This window comes from Notothenia rossii (assembly GCF_949606895.1).
Source record: "Notothenia rossii genome assembly, chromosome: 4".
Taxonomy (NCBI): Eukaryota; Metazoa; Chordata; class Actinopteri; order Perciformes; family Nototheniidae; genus Notothenia; species Notothenia rossii.
The window spans coordinates 53,264,345-53,286,394 of record NC_136902.1 but is presented as its reverse complement, the minus strand read 5'-3'; the positions used below and the strand labels follow the sequence as shown (position 1 = coordinate 53,286,394).

The window sequence follows — 22,050 nt, the reverse complement described above, 5'->3', positions numbered from 1 at the left end:
TGCATCTTTGTGTCAAAAACAGCATACACATGAATATTTTGACTGAAGTGAAAAAACTCCATCATGATATTTCCAGTAATCTGGGGAATTCTAAGCTGGAGACGGTCCTGGGGATGTTACAATCAGTATAACTATTGATTTTGTGTGTGAAAATGTTTAAATGTAAATAGGACATTTTTTTTTTTTAAATAAAAAAAAGTGTTTTTTACATTTTTAAAACTGTTGTCTTCATTATAGCAAGGGGAGCGTGTCTGATACATGTGTATTACAGTCCTTCACATGCACTGTTGTCTTCATTATAACAAGGGGAGGGTAACAGTGAAGATGTATGATACATGTGTATTGAAACGTGCGTATTATACCCCCACAGAAACACACAAACATGGAAACACAGAAACACAGAAAACACTGAAACCACTGAAACACTGAAAAAACACAGAAACACTGAAACACAGACACACAGAAACACCGAAACACAGAGACACAGAACTACAGAAACACAGAAACACAGAACCACAGAGACTGTAATACACATGTATCAGACACGCTCCCCTTGCTATAATGAAGACAACAGTTTTAAAAATGTAAAAAACACTTTTTTTTATTTAAAAAAAAAAAATGTCCTATTTACATTTAAACATTTTCACACACAAAATCAATAGTTATACTGATTGTAACATCCCCAGGACCGTCTCCAGCTTAGAATTCCCCAGATTACTGGAAATATCATGATGGAGTTTTTTCACTTCAGTCAAAATATTCATGTGTATGCTGTTTTTGACACAAAGATGCATTACATCTACAAACAGAGCATACAATGAGAGCACATGATACACTTTTGATGTTTGTTTCATTTCTCCTGTAATGTTACAGAATGTTTCGGAAAATGAAGATTCCAGGACCACTTTAAATGTTTTGTTTACAATCGTTTCCCAATGACCAGGAATAGTACTGTCATTGAGACAATCGTGTTGCCTCTGGCTGGGGTGACTGACTCGGCATCCGTTGCATATTTCTTCTCTGTACCGATGTATCACCCCCTCCACAATATCAACCAACACTGATTTCACTGTGTCCATAAACAGAGACGTCTTGGCCCAAGGAGCAAAATAAGCAGCAGTAGTACTGCAAGATTCGGGTGTCCAGAATGGTGGTGATGATGGTAGTCCAGGAGTTTGTTCCTGGCTGCAACTCACGGGGGGAGACTTGTTTTTTTTCAGATCCATAGCTAGTTTTCAAACTGTCGTCTTAGTGGGGTCCTTAGTTTGAGATGCTTTGCTGAGTGGAGGGAGGGACTTATTGCGTTGAGTGGGGGGAGTCATCTGTAGAATTGAGAGTTTTTTTCACCAGTATAATGTCCCTCGCTGTTTGAGTCTTTTTTTTAAAAGTTATTTTTCAACTATCATTTTCAACCAAGCAGCAAGAGGTCAAATTTAAGAATAAGTAATAGTTTGTTACCATTTTACAGGGAATAGTCAGAGCGCAATTTCACATCTTAAAGACAGCTTGAACTGGATAAATGGTTAGTCTTCAAACATACCGTACGTTCTGCATGTTAGTATATCTGGCCAATTGGTTTAGACCAGGGGTACTCAAATACAAATGTTAAAGGTCCAAAAAAAAGTTTTTAATAAGACAAAGGTCCGATTATTACGGTCATTCAACATTTAAAAAAATTGCAACAAGATTCTTAACACGAGGTTGCAAAAACAAAAATAATCTGTATGCAGCAGTTTTCATTGTTATTGCGTCTGTGCTTGATCCCTCAGAGTCGCAGAGCTGCACAGTTATGAATAAAGGCAGCCGCACCCTCTTTCATCCAGCATTCCCATCATTGCTTTATAAGTGTCTTGCCCCCTTGTGTGTCCACTGAGGTTCGTCAGGCCCGACACATCTTCAACAAACTCCCCCTTTGCCTCATCATAAAAACTCACAAACACCAGCAACTGAGCATTGTCAGTGGTGCCAGTGGACTCATCCACAGCTAAGGAAATGCACTGTGCATTTTGTATTCCATCACAAAGCTGATTAATCAAATCACCAGCCAGTATGTATGTTCTTCTGGTTGCTGTGGAATCTGAGAGGGGGATTTGCTTTATTTGACCTGTTATTTCCTCTTTTTGTTTGCCTTCAAACATGGTCTCCATCACTTCAGTCATGCATTATTTTATACTTCAGTTATTATCCAGTGGAAAGTCCTTACCTACTGGCCTAGTGGTCACTTTTTTTTGACTGGGCAGTGTAGTTTTACACACCGTCTTATTTGACTTTCTCAGGACTTAGAACAGTTTTTTGGGGGCAGACCCCCACAAAGAAAAAACACGTAAGGTCATCATCTTAACAGTTTTGTATGCTCATCCCGTGAACAGAGCATCATGTCTATTACAGCTGAATGCGGCGATTACCATTTTGTTCAGCAAAACGCCTCACAAAATTAGTAAGATCCAAAGCTTTAGTGCGTTTTGATTCAATGCTGAGTACAGCCAAACTTGACAGTCTCTTCTCTGTCATTGTAGACCGCAAATAACTCATTCCTTCAGTACTTGGGTCCGAATCAGTCTATGGTCCGAATGCTTCTCGTTTTGCGCCGTACCGTTCAAATGAAATCGCCGCCAATCATATTTCAACGCTCGCGCCATGGGTTGACGTGCGTTACAAGACGTGTGTCTTGTGCTGCATTCACTTGCACTCGGACATTAGAGACGTTCTCTCATAAATGTCTGATGAGCCACAACTTTTCTTTCAAAACAAAGCTGCCAACTGGGGTAGCAGCTGGGGTGGCAAGGCCTATTTTTAGGGTGGCAGTTGCCACGCCATGCCGCCCCGGGGTCCCAGGTAGGTGAAACTAGGCTGCTAGCTACAGTACAGATGCAACTAGATGAGCTGTTAACTCTCGCTCTGACTTATTTTTTTTTAAACACACATTTTTCCCACCCGCATTCCGTGAAGACCCGCCCTACTGTGCCTCTGATTCGCAGACTGTTGGTGGGGGGGAAAAAACGCTGATGGGATGCTGAATGTGATTGGACCAATACGTTGACAGACACACACAGACACACACAGACAGACAGACAGATAGAGCGCTGTTTGTACACAACGGAGAATTTTGACTCGTTGCGTTGTCTCAAAAATAACACAGATAATACAGATAATACATATGAAAAGTATAATTTCGCTCAGAGTCCAGAGACAGTTGTCGTTCGGTCCGGATCCGGACCGGAGTCCGGACTTTGAGGATGCCTGGTTTAGACCCTACTGCCCTAGACGCATGCTCTCAATAGGGAAGTCACGCTTTGGGAAGAGGTGTTTCATTTCACAGATCCACCTTGATTCTTGTTGTGCTGGCTGAAGGAAGAGGGACGGGGGAGGAAAATTCAGAGGATGAAGAAGCAGAAAAATAACTTGTTTTGTAAAACGGACAACACGTCAGTTTCAAGGAAAAGATGACACCGTGTTTATGCATGACATGCAAAATATCTTGAAACCCTACAACCACAAAAAAAAAAAGGTACAAGTATATTGTGTTAAAAATATGGCAAAAAGTCGTAATATTGTATAATGTATTGTTTCATCGAAACAGTGTTAAAATCACAAACTTGCCTTTTAGAGTCGCAGTCTTTTACAAAAATTCTGTTTTGTTAAGAGCTACCAAAACATAGTAAACATCGCAATTATTCCCAAAACAAACTGGGAATGGGGACATCGATAACATATTTTAATGTTTAATTTTCTTCAGGGCTACCGTAGTGCACATTGATGAACACTTTAAAACAAAAATAATGCTTACAAGTGTAAATGAGCCGGATTTTAGCTTTGAGCTAATTTCCATCTATAGTCCCGTCACATACAGCATATAAGAACATGACATTTATATATATATATACAGCAAAAATAAAATACATGATATGCAGAAAGAGCATGAGCAGCATACAAGCATTTACCACATGACAGTACAATGTAATAGCTATGATATATAAAGTGCAAGATAAGATAAAAGCACTACATAAAGTGCAATAGGAGATACCCCTGTGTTAAAGTGCATTTATTTAGCGGTGATTACACGTCTGTTTATTACTCAACCATTCTTTAAGTTGACCTTTAAAACTATTGAGAGTGGTACAATCCCGTATCTCAGTTGGGGGGCTATTCCACAATCAGCTGCCTTTAATGGAGAGGACATTTTGTCCAAAGGTGTTCCGTCTGTGGTGGATTTCACAGTCTCCTCTGGTATCTGACCTAATGCTGCGTCCAGTGTGTTTTCTGTGGATGAATTCCCCCAAGGGGAGGGGGGCCAGCCCATGTAAATATTATTTAAAAAACACATACTTTTAAAAAACATAAAATGGTCAAAAAATCAAGAAGTTGTGATTTTCAAGGATGGTACAGTGGTGGTATGATTGTGGCTTTCTGTCAAACACCTGGATAGCTCTCTTGAACAGCTGTTCTATGGGTTTCAGGTGTGTGGCACAAGCAAACGACCAGTTTGTAAAACAGTATTCAATGTGGGATAGAATCATACAGTGGAGGTATGACTTTGCAGCATTGACAGTTAAGAAAAGGTCTAATTTGTTTAAAATGTTGCAAGTTGAATTTAATGGTATTGGATACTTTCTGGATATGTTTCTTAAAAAGTCAAGTGCGAGTCCAATATGACACTCCCTGTTCAAGATACTTTCACTGGGAGACTAGTTCTACTCTGCTCCATTTAAAAATACATTGGATCCTTCGATTTAGATTGATCGTTTACTGAACATCGTCGTTTGCATCAACATGCATACTGTTTTTGTTGTACTCATACTGTCAATATGCAGATTGTTTTATATAGCTTTAGATAGAATGTTTTTTCTTCCTCTTTGCATAATTTGCATCCACAATCCTTTGCCAGTAGGTGTTTCCACAGTCCTTGCAGTTTTCCAATTGTTCAACTAATTGGTAGCTACTGTAAGCTATTTGTATTTGCATTTTAGCACATTACTTCCTGCAGTGATTCAGAAAGTATTGTGTTTGGGCTTTTTATTGTGAAAGGGAGAACACTACTCAGAGCCAGACATAATTTCATAGAGAAAGCGAGTCTTATAGGGATTCAATTTAAATGCTAATGTCGTCTTTATTTTACCTCCATTATACATTTGTGCAATCAATTACTTCATTATGATAAGTTGTCTACAGCCACTTTAAATGCAATCAAATGTATATTTCTAAGTGCTTACAACTTAAAAAATCTTTACGTACAAATGACTGTATATTGAATATATTTCTGTACCAAGTGTTGAACAGGACCCAAACCTTTGAGAGATGAAAAAGGACAAATCTGCTTTAATCAACTGCCAAGTAGTCAAGTCTGCATTTGTGTCTGTTCATTAGTAAAACGTGGAATTCGGTTTCTTTTTAATGGCCTAGGCGGATTTTGAGTTTTTTCTCTTGCCAAGATACTTTTAGACACACTTTGAGGTATGCAAAACCTTAAAACTAGAACACTGAGGGCTGGCTTACGCTGCAAACTTCATCACCTTTTAACAAGAGAGTAAGAATATAAAACGTTATTTTGTATATTTTACACATCAGCAGAAACAGAGAGAGATGGCAGGAAGGGGGGAGACAGTCTCCCCCACCTTTACAGACACTGTGTTTTAGAGAGAACCCCTCCCTCCTCTGTCTAGTGGTAAGATGGCAGCAAGGGGGGAGGAGGGGGCAGGGCCAGGCTCACACACACACACACACACACACACACACACACACACACACACACACACACACACACACACACACACACACACACACACACACACACACACACACACACACACACACCAAAAGGCCTGACAGCCATAGGAAGAGGTAAGGGTGACAGTAAGGGAGTGTGTGCAGACTAACTTAATCAACACTTTTGACTAGGAAGGCAAAAGGTGCTTTCTTTGTTCTGATCAGCCCCAATCTGCATACTCTGTCTGAATACATTGAGAGTTACTTTTGACTCTAACAGTGTTCCACTTTAGTCATAGCTTTCTGAACTTATTTCTTAGCAGCAATTCGGTTTCTTTTTAATGGCCTATGCGAATTTTGCCTTTTTTTTTCTCTTGCCAAGATACTTTTCGACACACTTTGAGGTATGCAAATCCTTAAAACTAGAACACTGATGGCTGGCTTACGCTGCAAACTTCATCGCCTTTTAACAAGAGAGTAAGTATATAAAACGTTATTTTGTATATTCTACACATCAGCAGAAACAGAGAGAGATGGCAGGAAGGGGGGAGACAGTCTCCCCCACCTTTACAGACACTGGCCATAGTACGAGGAAAGTGTGACAGTAAGGGAGTGTGTGCCGACTAACTTAATCAACACTCTTGACTAGGAAGGCAAAAGGTGCTTTCTTTGTTCTGATCAGACCGAATCCGCATACTCTGTCTGAAATACCTGGAGAGTTACTTTTGTTAGAGTTTTCAGAGCTTTCTGAACACACACACACACACACACACACACACACACACACACACACACACACACACACACACACACACACACACACACACACACACACACTTGGGGGCGGGCCCACCTGTCACTTTTTATGCATAATAATGTGATTGAAACATTTTTTATTATACACCATAAGGCGCAACAGTGGGGGCTTTTCACACCTGTGAATACAAATCACCCCCCTCCTATCGACGGATCCCACACCTGCTTGGGATATCACACCTACTTGAGATCTCACACCTCGATCAAAGGGGAGGCGGGACTTAGCTCATTTGCATAATGGGGGGAGGTGTGACCTGTCACTTTTTAATGCATACTAATGTGATGGAAGCGGGATGAATATAACTACTCCCACATGACAGCTAAGGTCAGAAGAGCTTTATTTAACAGCTGGTCTTATGTCTGTGACCCCTCCTGTTGTTCATTGATAAGCCTGAAACATGCACTTGTCAAGATTCAGAGGCAAATATGGCAATAGCCATCGATCATCTTAAGATAAGATATACTTTATTGATCCTAAGTTGGAAACATTTGCGTTACATCAGTTGTAAATATGCAGTGGTGTTTATTTGTAAATCATTTAGTATAATCACACAAATTCTGTGTTTTATATTTAATTATTCTGTGTTCTTTATTTATTGAATATTCAATACCTGACAAGGTCGGAGATTAAAAACTTGGGTTGCAGGTTCCTCAACAGTGCATTACAAGACATCTATCAATATGTGTGTATACCTTCACCATTAAACTGTCGTATTCTGCACATTTCTTATACTATCTACATACATCTTATAAGAGTATAATACATATAATATCAGTTAAAAATAAGTGCTTAAACATACAGTAGTTAGCATTGCAGGAAAGCAATATATTAGTACTTTGTCAGGCTTAATATTTATACTCCCAAAGCTTTTTTCTTATTCAAAATAAGACCTTAACCTAAAGTATTCTTTAATGTTTAAATAAGGCCTTATTAATGTGTCTGTCTGTGTCTCCTATGAATATCTAATAATAAAAATAATACATTTTGATAAGGTGCTTTAACCACCAGGTGTCCCTTTCTATCAGCTGTGCACCGTTATGGTGTAAATACAGGGGCGGACTGGGGGGAAAAAGTGGCCCGGGGATTAATTGACAGACAGGCCCACTTAAAGCGCGGCATTTAGCGGACGGCCGGCGACGAAAGTATGTTACTTAACAAAAAACCCTATGCATTTTATGTTATTTTGGACAATTATTCATATAGTAATCACATTACCTGAGCCCTTGAGTTGCCTAGAGCAAAATAGTATATATTTAGTGATTTTAATGTTAACAGATCATTGATGCAATAACATTTTGACCCAATTTGCCTGACTTGACACATGGAATAAAACATGGGCGTAGAAAGCATCCTCAATGTGGGTGAGACAATTTAACAGGGGATGTGGGCAGGTGGTGGACCTCACTTCCTCTAGGAGGTTCCGGGGCAAGCTCCACCGGGAAGATTTTTTTTTAAATGTTGAAGTTAAATGCATCAATCTGGTGCACTTTGAGAGCTAAATTAAGGACTAAATCTAACTGGGTTTTGATAGATAACATATCTCTTTTTGTTCTCTGAATTATTGTATTTATTATGCACTCTAATCAATATTAATCAAACTATTGTTCGTTTATACATTTTAAGAATGACTTAAAGAGCATCTTGCAAGTTTTTATTTATTCTACATTTACGCTTAAACTTGCTTGAAAATTTAAATTAAAAAAGTGAATGCAGGATTTGATGTTTTATGAGACATAAGGGCAGGAATTCAGAGGGAAAGGAGCAATTTTGAGCTCTGCTCTTAAAAACAGCTTTTTTTTAAGGTCATACGTCAAACGCGTCATATTAAATCAAGCAGGGGACACATCTCCGCTCTCTGACCGCGGGTATAGTAGAGTTGCGTTGAGTAGAGCGGTTGTGTTTTAAGGAGCTGGTATTTTTCGGTAGTTTTACATTGTATTTCACCATTTGTAATCATGGTGCAGTATTGTGTTTGTGCAGGTTGCACAAATACCAGCCTGTCAGGACATCGAGTCCACAGTAAAAAGGACCGGAGCTAGCGTTCGTTCCTGGGTGCGTTGTGCATCCACCTCCCTGCAGCACATACTCTCCACAGCTTTATCAGGAAACCGTATTACTTCTCCGATTTCTCTCCGATGGCCGTTATCTCTTCTAATCCTTGGCTGCTCCTGGTCTCTTGGACGCCTAGCAGGCTCATAATTATAAGGTTGTGGTCCGTCATATGAATTCGAATATTCATGTTCAACTTCTTCTGTGTCGAAACTAGCATTGGGATCCATGTTTATTAATACGTTACACCGCCACTCTCCCCCTTGTGTCCCCCGTGTTACGTCACACGCGGGAGGTCACGTGCCGAGGCTTTTTTATGCGGAAGTGAACATTTCTTACAAAAACGACGCCAGATGTCACTGAAGTGTATATTTCTGTATATCTTTTGAAAAATCTAGTGTATTCATCATTTCCCAACACATTTATTCACAGGTGTCTTTAACCTGGAAGTCGCTCTTTAAGAGAATTTTTTGAGAATTAGTTCTTATTTTATTTTATTTATTTGGGTCTACAACAGATGATACAAATGTTTGTGTCAGTAAATGTGTACTAACAGAGGCGGGGGTGTGTGTGGAAATAACGGGGACAGAGCTGGCTGTTGTCAGACGATCAGCTGTGCAGCGTCATCACCAACGGACGTCGCTTCAAGTGACGCCCCACAAGCGCCCAGGAAGTGCGCCGGACTATGATGAAAATATTCGTGCTGGCCAAACGGCGGTACTACACTTCCGTTTGGTTGCCAGGCCCGGAAACACTTTTTCCCATTGACTTACATGGGGAAAGAATGTTCTGTAAATCGTTGGATAATTTTTTTTAAACTAAATAAACTACCCAGTATGAACACTTGTATAGCCCTTATTAAAAAAATTCGTTCCTCAAGTTGTAAAAATGTGCTAATAACGTTATTCTGAGAGTTATTTCCCTCTGTATTATGAACGCGTATCTAACCCACGGGACCGCGCCGCCCGGCACGTTCATGTGATGTGACGTGTTCAGTACTAAATTAGTTTTACCTTTACTCATGGATGCAAAATAAGAACGGACTCATATCGCCTTACTGCCAGCCCACGGAGCTGTAATAATGGATATATTGCACATGTTTGCTGTAATTCATAATTTTTTTAATATTATACTACATGGGCTGTATGATGTAAATCTTTTATTAAATAAAGTTAATATTACCGACGTAGATTAACGTCCCTGTAGCTTCTTATTGCACTTGCAATATACCATTAAAGGAGTTGAACGTTGCTGTTTGCTATTACTATAATACCACGCAGGGATAAGCCAGAGTTTACAACCTTTGCATGTAGGCACAACACGTTTTGACCGTTTTGACCCAGATTAATTAGCTATACCATATGATATCGCCCGAGGAAGTCGTCATACTTATAGATATATAAATATATGTGTCAAATCTCTAATCAAATTAGAAGTTGTATTAATTATACTTGTATATATATATATATATATAGCCTGTGTTGTATATACACACAAATGAGCAACCTTGTGTGTCAAATAACAAGTTGTATTGTAGTGTTTATTTTAGTGTTGTTTTATGCTTATCCACATTTTGATTTCAGAGCACAGGAGAATGCTGGGCACAACATAAAGCTCAACAGTGAAGCTGGCAATGCTGAACAAAACCATGTAGAGTTATAATATTTATTCAGCTGAAAAAGTCAAAGCTCTACAAACATTTAATTAAAAATACATAAGCATTTCAGGTAGAAATCAATATTTTATATAGAAATTCACAAAAATAAGAAATGAAACCTAAAAGAGATTAACACAGTTAACACATATATACCTCTGATGGCTGGCATAGGTGGAACAAATAGTGACAACAAATCTAAATATAATTTATATAGATTAAAAGGTAATATATATAATATTGATTGCAATTATTATATTAAAAAATCCACCAAACATGATCAACAGGAAAACCCTCTGAAGGCATTTCATGGTTTGAAAAGAAGTTGAGGATGGGGTCCAGACAGTTCAATCAGGAGAGACATCAATTTGTTTAAAGAACATTTATTGATACATTTCATATGATAAATGTTAAGTCTTTGGCCATTAGACCCTGATCCTGAAATCTTATATCTAAAGGGGGAAAAACCGTGAGCATATAGAGAACCCCCCGGGGTCTAGACACTGGTGATGATGATGCTGAAGATCTGGATTTGATGAGGAGATGGGATGAAGAGGAGGTGTGATGAGGTCTTTGGATTAGCTCTCCTGGCTCTGGATATGATGAACGGAGGTGGGTGGAGAGAAGCATGAACACCTGCAATCACAGCTGACTGCAGGAGAGAGGAGAACCATTTTAAAGTTTGGCTGCAGCACGGTGATTGGCTGCTGGAGAATGAGGTGAATGTAATAGGTTAAAGACAGCGCCCGTGATGAGCTGATTATAAGCAGCTGCGGACTGAATGTATACATACCCAGTCTTCCTGAAATAACTTGCGCTGAGCTTCATATAGTGACAAGTGTTCAACAGTTCTTCCTGTTGACAGAAGATGGCACTTTTCTGAGAGGGAGCAAGCTGGCAGACACTGGACAGTGGCAAACCAACAGATGAAACAGGAATCCATCTGAGAGGCTATGTGGAAAAGGATAACAAATAATGTCAGCAAGACATGAACATATTTAACCACTATCATTCAATTCTGTAATTGCAGGTTTGTTAGCATGATATTTCAAACATAAATGGCCTGTCTTAGTTTAAAGCCCACTCACCACGTCAAGGTGCAGGCCATGAGTGAGGGCACAACAACGATCGCAAACAGTACATACACACGAGACAACACTTACATACATATAAATAACTTACATATACAATGAACAATAAACATTTAACAAATACAATGTTTGGGTAGTTATTTTAATACATTGAATACATTTAACACATTGAACACTTTGAATACATTGAATACATCATACATTTAACATAAATAACCAGTGTTGGGCAAGTTACTTTTAAAAAGTAACAAGTAATAGTTATAGTTACTGCTCTCAAAAAGTAACTAGTTACTTTATTAGTTACTAGATTATAAAAGTAACTAGTAACAAGTTACTTTACTTTACTTTAGAAATAATAATAATACAAATACAAGTTTTTGTGTTGTTCTGTGGCACAGTAAGAGAAAATACAACTCCCCACATGTAGGCTACATTAGTTAGGTGTTTCAGGCTGTTATTCGATGTGGACAATGCTTTCTGTCCTGCACACAGTTTAAATGTAACCGTAATATTTTTTGCGTCCTTTATCCCCACAAATTGAAAATAGTCGTTATATTTCCAAGTTGCAAATGCGCTGCTGCTCTCGCTGATACTTGCATCTGCCATTGTGTGTGTGTGTGCTGGTGGTGAGCATTGCCGTGTGTGTGTGTGTGTGTGTGTGTGTGTGTGTGTGTGTGTGTGTGTGTGTGTGTATGTGTGTGTGTGTTAGAAAGTGTTTGTGTGTGTGTATTTTCCCCATAAGGCAAGACACGCCCAACTCTGTCTCTGATTGGCTTACCTTGAAATATTACCCCGCGTTAACCAATCATCACTCCTCTCTGGTTACTTTCACTTTCCCATGGTGCTGTGAGAGGACATCGCTGTATTCGCCTGTAAGTTACATCCGCAGGGAGATTCGGTTCAGTCCCATCACATAATGTAACGCAGTAACGCACCCATTTAAATCACAGTAACTATAACGGCGTTACTTAATGTGAATAGGTAACTAGTAACGCTATTAGTTACCGCAAGTTAGTCCCAAGACTGTAAATGACACAATTGAAATGTACAATAACTAAACCCTTAACTACATACACTATACATCTCCAGTGTGGCAATATTTCAGCCAGATTTGGTATCAGATATGAAAAAAATACTGACCTGTTGAGAGTTTTGCGTGTCCATGTTCAGTACAGACTTGTTAAGCGTACTCCATGTAGGGGTTTCACAACTACCAATATTTACTAGTCGACACGTTTTTCAAAATAGCAGTCGACTAGTCGACTAGTCGTTACGTCATAATAAAGACACACAAAGAGAGGTTTACAACTGTATTTTATATTGGAACTCATACAGTAACATTAAACACTGCATTTTAATTTGTGTTACATGGCTGAGTAAATAACAAACAGTAACTGGACTCACCAAAATCGACAGCAAAAAACTCTTGTTTACATACATGCCACGTAAATCCAGTGCGCAACAACGCATTGCGCAACACTTTATTCGCTGTCCTCCACGATAACGTCCACCTTTCCATATTTTTGCTTTGAACACCAACGCATCGACATGTGAGGGAAGGAGGCTTTTTTTTTTTTTTTTTTTTTTTTTGCTTGGCGCAGTTTTGGCTCCCCCCCTCTATATCTGCAACCATTATTCTTACATAAAAAAAAAAATTCTAACATAAGGGAAAATGAGCCAAAAATCTAAAACGGTCGGTCGGTCTAAGAGCCTCGGCTTTAGGTGTTCACAGTCAGAACATGCTAGAGCGCTGTGCATTGATGGGCATCGGTCAAGTGTTTATAAAATTGAGCGTTGAGGAAAGAAAGACTAACGTTAGAGAACTATGAAGAGGCAAAAGCCATCTGGGGCGCAGTATAAAAACAGAAGAAAAGAAGAAGAAGAGAAACGTGCCAAGGTGAAAGGTATGCAATTTTGATTGTATTGTCAACATTAGCGAATGGATCATGTAATCTTGCTAGTTAGCCAAGCCAACGTTAGCTAGCCAGCGTTTGTTATTGCCATTCAGTCGAAACTGTCATAAGGCTATTTTCTTTGTGTCATGAAATAGAAATATTAGTAATAATAACAATGTTAGTTTTGGTGTAGCGAGCTAGCCAGTGTGGTGGAATGTTAGTTAGTTGGTAACGTTAGCTAACGTTAAGCTTACCTCAGAAAGCACATTGACTATCCGAGTCAAACATTTGCCAAATTCAACCCTGTCATAATGTGCGCTAACGTTAGCTAACTAGCTCAGTGGTTCTCAACTCCAGTCCTGTTGAATGTTTTCGTTCCAACCCAGAACTAACACACCTGATTCAACTGTTCTAATAAGATAGGCATAGCTCTTGATTAGTTGAATCAGACCTGTCAGGCTGTCCTAATGCTTACTAACTAAATAATAGCTACATTTAACAAATGGAAATTATTCAATGTTGATAATACACATTTTGTTATATCATTTTAGATTCACTTTTAAAATATCTGGGACCATCTGCTGCATCAGTTGACAAGGAACCGCCATGCACCTCAGCTGTGCCGGCTTCCTCAGGTGAGTGCAATGTGTCAATAGATGTTCCTGATGATAAATAATTGAATGTGAAATCCAGTCAATATATTTGCTCTTGTGTGTTCTTTCTATATTTATAGACCTAGAACCACATGAAGGAACGTCAGAACAGCAAGCTGCTCATCCTGATGAGATGACCACTGATTCCACCCTGCCACTGACCACTGTGTCTGTTTGTTCTGGTGAGTACAATATGTCAATAGATGTTCCTGATGTGATGATAAATAATTGAATGTAAAAATGACTGTCGTGCCATTTCTAATCCAGCCAATATATTTGCTCTTGTGTGTTCTCTATATATGTATAGGCCCAGAACCACTGCAAGGAACGTCAGAACAGCCTGCTGCATCTCATCCTGATTGCACCACAGATTCCACCCATACACTCTTCTCAGGATGTTTAGCTATAAACCTAATTGTCCTCATGCTTTCAAATAATTGCTTTCTGTTTTTATTTACATTTTACACACTGTCCCAACCTTTTTGGAATTGGGGTTGTGTGTGTGTGTGTGTGTGTGTGTGTGTGTGTGTGTGTGTGTGTGTGTGTGTGTGTGTGTGTGTGTGTGTGTGTGTGTGTGTGTGTGTGTGTGTGTGTGTGTGTGTGTGTGTGTGTGTGTGTGTATGAAGATATTGTGAATATGAGGTGAGAAAATGTGCTTCACATGCCCTCCAGATGCAGCAAAGACAGACGATCCACTACCAACCGATCCTGCTGACTGCCCTTCACATCTCACAGACACAATGAGGACAGAGTTTGTTCGGAGAGGACCATATCAGATAACACCTGATTTCATTTTCCCAAGGAGAGATGATGGGAGAAGTTGCCACCACCAGTACTTCAGCAGGACCTTAGTAAATGGAGAAAGGATCAAAAGAAGTTGGGTGACATATTCAAAAAAGAAGAACAGTCTTTTTTGTTTTTGTTGTCAACTTTTATCTCCAAAACAAATTCATTTAACAAATGCAGGACTGTCGGATTGGAAAAATGCAAGTGCTGCTTTGACCAGCCATGAAAATAGTCCGGAACACCTGAACAATTTGGCGTCATGGAAAGAATTGGCAGTTCGATTAAAACAAGGTACAACAATAGACAAACAAGAGCAGGCCCTCCTTGAGGCAGAGAAGAGTCGGTGGAGAGCAGTGCTGACACGACTGGTTGCTATTGTACAGTCTCTGGCAGGGCGAAATATGGCATTGAGAGGAAAGACAGAAATACTCCACTCTCCTTCAAATGGAAACTTTTTGAAAGAGGTTGAGCTTTTGGCGCAGTTTGACCCAGTGATGAAAGACCACATCCACAAGATTAAAAGTCAAACATCCCACCACAGCTACTTGGGCAAAACCATTCAGAATGAGTTGATTGAATGCATCAGTGGAAAGATTCTATCAACAATAGTGCAAGAAATAAAGAAATGCAAGTACTTTTCCCTCATTTTAGATTGCACCCCGGATGTTAGCCACACTGAACAGCTGTCAGTAGTCATCAGAATTGTGACACTGGAAGAAGACCCCCAGATTAAAGAGCACTTCATGGGATTCCTAGTAGCAGAGGAGTCCACTGGTGAAAGTTTGTCCGCCCTGATTTTGAAGAGGCTGGAGGAGTTGCAGATTGCCTTTGATGACTGCAGAGGACAGTCATATGACAACGGCGCAAATATGAGAGGGAAGAACAAGGGAGTACAGGCCAGGCTACTGCAGTTGAACCCAAGAGCTTTGTTTGTGCCTTGTGGGGCACATACACTCAATTTGGTCATTGCTGATGCTGCCAAAAGCTCCAAAGATGCCATATCATTTTTTGGCATTGTGCAGAAGCTATACTGCCTGTTTTCTGCCTCTACACAGAGATGGGCCATCCTCAAGAAACACGTCAACCTTTCACTCAAAATGTGGTCAGAAACCAGATGGGAGAGCAGAGTGAAAGCTGTGGAGCCTCTGCGATATGAAGCCGCAGCTGTGAGAGAGGCACTGCTTGAGGTGAGAAACCAGGCCAAAGACCCAATCATCAGGATTGAAGCCCAGTCTCTGGCAGAAGAAGTGGGGTCATTACGCTTTTCACTGTGCACAGTGGTCTGGTATGACATGTTAAGTCAAATTCAGCAGGTGAGCAAAGTCCTGCAGTCCCAAACAATGCAAGTGGATGTAGCAGTAAGTCTACTGAAAAAGACTGAAAAAGCTCTCAAATCCTACAGAGCCACAGGCTTTGTGGCTGCACAAACATCAGCCAAGGACATGTGTGAAGACATGAATGTGGATGCAGTCCTTGTGCAAAAGCGGCTGAAGTCAACAAAGAGGCACTTCTCATATGAGTCTCCTGATGAGCCATTGAGGAATGCCTTGCAAAATCTGGAGGTAACGTTCTTTAACGTGGTGGTAGATGCTGCAGTGTCAGCACAAAAGGAGAGGTTTACCACTCTTGAACATGTGCAAGACAAGTTTGGCATTCTGTACAACTTCCCAGACCTGCCACACCAAGAGCTGATGAAGCAAGCAGAGGCACTTGCACACACCTTAAGCCATGGAGGGCAATCTGATTTGGATGGGAAGGAGCTGGCTCAGGAGTTGGAAAATGTACCTGACTTGCCATCAAAGAGCATGACAACTCTTGAGTTGTTGAAATTCATACACACAAAGCAGCTCACCGAAATATATCCCAACTTGTGTATTGCTCTGCGGATCAGTGCAACGCTACCAGTAACAGTAGCTTCAGCCGAGAGGAGTTTTTCCAAATTAATACTCTTGAAAACATACCTGAGGTCCACCATGGCTCAAGAACGCCTCAGTGGTCTGGCTGTAATCAGTATTAACCATGAGGTTGGTGGTCAGATTTCATATGATGATGTGATTGATGACTTTGCAGCGAGGAAGGCCAGAAGGATTGCACTGTAAATGGAAACCAGTAGGAGCTAATATGTAGGCCAACCTTGTGTGATGATAGGGAGTGGAATGTAAATAGTTCTTGAGACAAAGTGAATTTGTAATTTTTTTGTATTTGTTTGTTTATTTAGCATATTATATTTTGATTATTTGACATGTGTAACATATTTTACAATACATAATTTTCTTTTAAAGCAAATGTGCACGTTATTTTATTGTTTGTTATTGTTATTATTATTATTGTTTGTTAGCTAAGTTGTTTGTTTTAATTCTTTAGTGTGCACTTTACATTTCTTCTTAATTTTCTTTGAAAGCAAATTTGCACATTCTTTTATTGTTTGTTATTGATATTATTATTGTTTGTTAGCTAAGTTGTTTATTTGTTTTAATTCTTTAGTGTGCACTTTACATTTATTCTTAGCTCTTGTTCTTGCTTGTAATAAATAAAGCTGCAGTACTTTACTGTATAACTGTTAAGATGTTTTGATATTTTTTTTGGGGGGGCGCAGTGGTGAAGCTCGCCTAGGGCACCAAATGTGCTAGGTCCGCCCCTGCGCATAGCAGATGTATTTGTATTGTACTTCAGTACAGCTGTACACAACTGACACTTCACTGTGGAGTTGGTTACATCTTCGTTGAAGTTCTGCCATACATAAGAATGTCGGACGTGTTTTGGAGCATTTTGCAGCACCTCGTTTACCTCCATTTTTTTCACGACTAGTTGACTAGGGCCTACAGCGCCGACTAGTGGTAAAGGTAGTCGACTAGTCGACTAGTCGATTAGTTGGTGAAACCCCTAACTCCAAGTAGTATGTTGAACAAAGACTTGCAAACAAAATACACCAAATTGGTCAGTTACAGTTGAAGGTACAGATAAAACATAATGAATATTGGCTAGAAAGAAGCTTGGGATGTTGCTGTTGACATTCACATAAATCGCTCCACTGTTGAAAACCATGTGTTGCGTTTCTTAACAATAAATAAAAAGAGGACTGTGACATACATTCAAATCCACATATAGAAGGAAATATAGAATAAATATGTTTACTTACAACAGTCATAAGGAAAAGAAACACGTACAGAGCTCATACACATATAGAAGAAGAGAACAAATATGTTTACTTACAACAGTCATAAGGAAAAGAAAACACGTACAGAGCTACTAAGAGCTAATTACTAGCTAGCCGCTAGCTGCTAACTGCTTCGTTAATATCAAACTCCATCATATAACAATCCAGTGCCATGCTGTCATGAACGCGCGGTGCTGTTACGTGTACGCAAATTGACGTGCTTGATGTGAACGAGCATTTTGGGGGCATGGTTAAAGTTGCGCATGCGCTATGAGCGCACATACGGGTACTTCTCAGGCATGCCGGGTAATCTGTGACGTTTCGCTCTCGCGAAAGTTGGGCCATTTTATCATCATGCGCTAATGAGCAACTCTCATAGAAATGAATGAGGCCCCACCTCCCACGCTGTATCCAGTTAGAAAACCGCAGTGACGCGTCCAAAAACCCGGAAGTAATTTAGCATTTTTAGCAATTCCGGGTCCATTGTCAAAAACCAATGCAATTTCTCCATAGAATTTTGGAAAATAGCTCGAAATAAGGTCTGTGGTTGACACACATTTAAGAGAGGGATCACGTTTTGTTCAGCCGGATAATCTCCACATGTCAACCCTACTTTTATAATTTTTTAATCATAAATCTAGTCGCCAGAAGCAAAATGCTAACGTTATGCTATAGACGAATTACAAGCCAGTACAGCAGCAGGGTCGCACGACTTCAACGTCACGCCAACTTAAGATCGTTTCAACTGACTTGCACTGAAACTGCACTTTGAAAACTTTAAATATATTAACATTTTAAACTGTATACCCCGGTTATCTAGGCCCTTTTTGTTTTGTTTAATGTATACCACGTTTATCTAGGCCCTTTTTGTTTTGTTTTATGTATACATGTCACACTGTGGGAAACGATATTTCGATATTTCTGGATGTATGACGCATGTAGAATTTTTTACAATAAAGCTGACTTTGACTTTCGCGCGCTTGCATATTTTAACAAAGCTTTTCATTTTAGCCACACTGAATTTAACTAGAAGTCATGGCTGTGTCAATTACCAGTCTGATATCGTTTTACAAAGATGACAAGAAGAGTGTAGATAGGAGAGAACCACTACAAGTCAGGACACGTAAAACAGTGCAGCCTAGATGAAGGTGTGCTTACCGGTGTTGTCTGGGCTAGCATGAGGGACAAGGTTTATAGTGTCGGTGAGTAGTGATAGCATGAGTACCGTTAACCTAGAGTTCATTTATTCACATTAATTCCCATCAACAAATCCATTTTATGTGTCACATGAAATCTTTATTAGGCAAGGCAAGTTTATTTATATAGCACTTTTCAACACAAGGCAATTCAAAGTGCTTTGCAAAAAATTAAAGGCATTAAGAAAATGGCATTTAAAATCAGTCAATAAAAAGAAAAGCTAATAAAATAAACATAAAAAGAAAAAATACATGGATAAAAGTTACACGGCAGTCTAAGATATGAATAGTTCAATTAAAAGCAGCGAGAAAAAGAAAAGTCTTCAGCCTGGATTTAAAAGTAAGAGTTGCAGCGGACCTTCAGGTTTCTGGGAGTTTGTTCCAGATATTTGGAGCATAATAACTAAACGCTGCTTTACCATGTTTAGTTCTGACTCTGGGGACAGAAAGCTGACCAGTCCCTGAAGACCTGAGAGATCTGGATGGTTCATCATTTAGCAGGAGGTCAGAAATGTATTTTAGGCCTAAACCATTCAGTGCTTTATAAACCAGCAGCAGTATTTTGAAATCTATTCTTTGACACACAGGAAGCCAGTGTAAAGACTTCAGAACAGGAGTGATTTGATCCACTTTCTTGGTGTTAGTGAGGACTCGAGCAGCGGCGTTCTGAAACAGCTGCAGCTTTCTAATAGATGTTTTAGTGAGACCTGTGAAGACACCATTGCAGTTCAATCAGGAGAGACGTGATGTATGGAATACATGTTTATTATCGGGTCACATTATATAAATGAAACATAATGATGACAGTTTATAACAAGTGAATGAAATGGTGTTTGGCGATTAGGCCCAGGTTTTGTAGGATATCATTCGGGAAGGGAAAGAACCGTTTCCGATGAACCCCCAAAAGAAGTGAAAGTATAGAGTACTGAACGTGATGAAATCTTACCTTGTGGTATGCAGTGGAGATCTATGGATGAAATGAGAGGTTAGTGCATGTGGGGATTTTAGACATACTAATGCCTCCTAGGCATCCTTCCTGGACGTACAGGGCTTCCCGGACATACAGGGCGTCCTGGACATACGGGGCATCCCGGACATACGGGGCGTCCTGGACGTACAGGGCATCCTGGACATACAGGGCATCCTGGACATACAGGGCATCCTGGACGTACAGGGCGTCCTGGACATACAGGGCATCCTGGACGTACAGGGCGTCCTGGACATACAGGGCTTCCCGGACATACGGGGCAACCTGACTTAGCAGGGACACATTTAATACGGACCCGAAGATTACAACCTGGACGTACAGGGTTAGACATGTCAAGATAAGCATGAGCCGCGGGGCGAATATACGTGCTGACATGCTAAAGAACCACCACCAGTTATATACATACGTACCAATTTAAGGTTGGAGAGACCTTTGGATAGCCAGCACGGCACTGAGGTCCGGACGAATGTAGGATGAGAAAGCGGAGGAGGACCACCGTCCGAGTTGTTGCAGGGATGAGGATAAGACGCCTTGATTAGCAGCAGAAGTAGCTGCACCTATTCTAAATGAATGCCCCGTGTATAGGAGGGGGGATAACCCGGATTTCATGAGAACTTGCTTTAAATAGTGGTTGAACTGTCGTTGAGTTAAGGGAAAATTCCCTGAGATAAGAAATAATGGAGAGAGGGGATTAGAGGTAGGTCTAAGCTGTAGAAATTTGATCATGGTGTTATGAGGGCAGAACTGGGAGTCGTTGCGGGCGGCGATGACGAAGCAGGCGCCGCCGCATTTGGAGTGCTTAAGATGTAAGCTAAAATGGCTGGCGTGAAAGGATATGTCAGACAAGCAGACGTCTCGATTGGAATCGAACGTTAGAGAAGCTGTGGTAAATTCACCTGTTCTGAGAAAAGCATAAAAAGCTAGGAGAAATAAAGCATCAAGTAGTGCATCGATATAAGGGGAGAATAACCCACTTCTAAGTTTGGAGAGCATAAGGCGTAACGTGGAGAGTGTAATAGGACGTCTCCGGTCTAAGGCAGGGGGAAATGTTTTAATAAGACCTTTGAGAATGAGTTTGACTGACTGGTTTGTGAACAGGCTGGGAAAGCCGGGATCGGAACAGCGAATGTTAAACTGAACTCCTGCTAAGAGGCCCCGGATGTATTGGGGTTTAAGGTGGCGATCAGTGGCGCAGTAGCACATGAAGGCGCATACGGTGGAGATGAGAACAGGTTTAAGTGTAATGCCTACGGAAAAGCAAAATAAAGCGAACGTTCTCCAAGCGAAATCATATGTTTTAAGGGTGGAAGCGGCTAAGCCCTTCCTCATGAAAAACCTGGCGGATCCGAGGTGCCTTGCTAGGGGGCTTCTATTTGGAAGAGAGAGAGAAGATGCAGGGGAGGAATCCTGACGGGTTGAGCGCTGGCTTCTGGGCAGAGGTTCCGGAATTTCTGGAAGTGGAAACGAGAGAGGGAATCAGCCACTGAGTTGAGGTGGCCGGGAACGTGACGAGCGGAGATGAGAAAGTTGTGGGTGATGGAAGACCACGTGATGCTTCTCATGAACGGCATGATGTCACGGCATGGGGAGCGTGCTTTATTAATAATTCCGACCACTGATTGGTTGTCACAGAGTACTGAGATCCGCTGCCGGGGCCAGAGGTGACCCCACACGTGGCAGGCAACAGCGATCGGAAAGATCTCATGCAGAGCGGAGGAAGAGGCATGGCTGGGGAATGCCGGAGGCCATGAGCCTGCGAACCACTCTCCCTGAAAGAAACCTCCAAAACCCACGGATGGGGCGGCGTCCGTGAAGAATCTCATGGAGTCGGAGGAGTACACGAGGTCGTCCTAGAAAAAGGTGACGCCATTCCAGTGTGCGAGCAGGAGGGACCAGAACCGCAGGTCAGAGCGGCAGCCTTCATCTAAGAAGACGTGGTCATGGAGGTTTTCTACAGCCGACGCTGTATCCAGGAGCCGGGAAATAAAAGAGCGCCCCTGAGGGATAATACGCATGGCGAAGTTGAGTTGCCCGAGCAGGGAGAGCAGCTGTTGCTTGGTG

General features: G+C 40.7%; 1 protein-coding gene and 1 long non-coding RNA gene across 2 annotated transcripts in view; both read left to right on the top strand.

The window, feature by feature from the left end:
* LOC307036092 overlaps window positions 1–22,050 on the top strand; it is a 105,104-nt gene that overhangs the window by 56,641 nt on the left and 26,413 nt on the right. The window lies entirely within an intron of this gene.
* LOC307037223 (zinc finger MYM-type protein 1-like) lies at window positions 12,951–21,138 on the top strand (the record flags this gene model as incomplete). Its single annotated transcript, XM_079678002.1, has 4 exons — window positions 12,951–13,844; window positions 13,943–14,044; window positions 14,170–16,006; window positions 21,088–21,138. Exons 3-4 carry the CDS (start codon window positions 14,513–14,515, stop codon window positions 21,136–21,138), a joined length of 1,545 nt encoding a protein of 514 aa, XP_079534128.1. The 5' UTR covers window positions 12,951–13,844; window positions 13,943–14,044; window positions 14,170–14,512.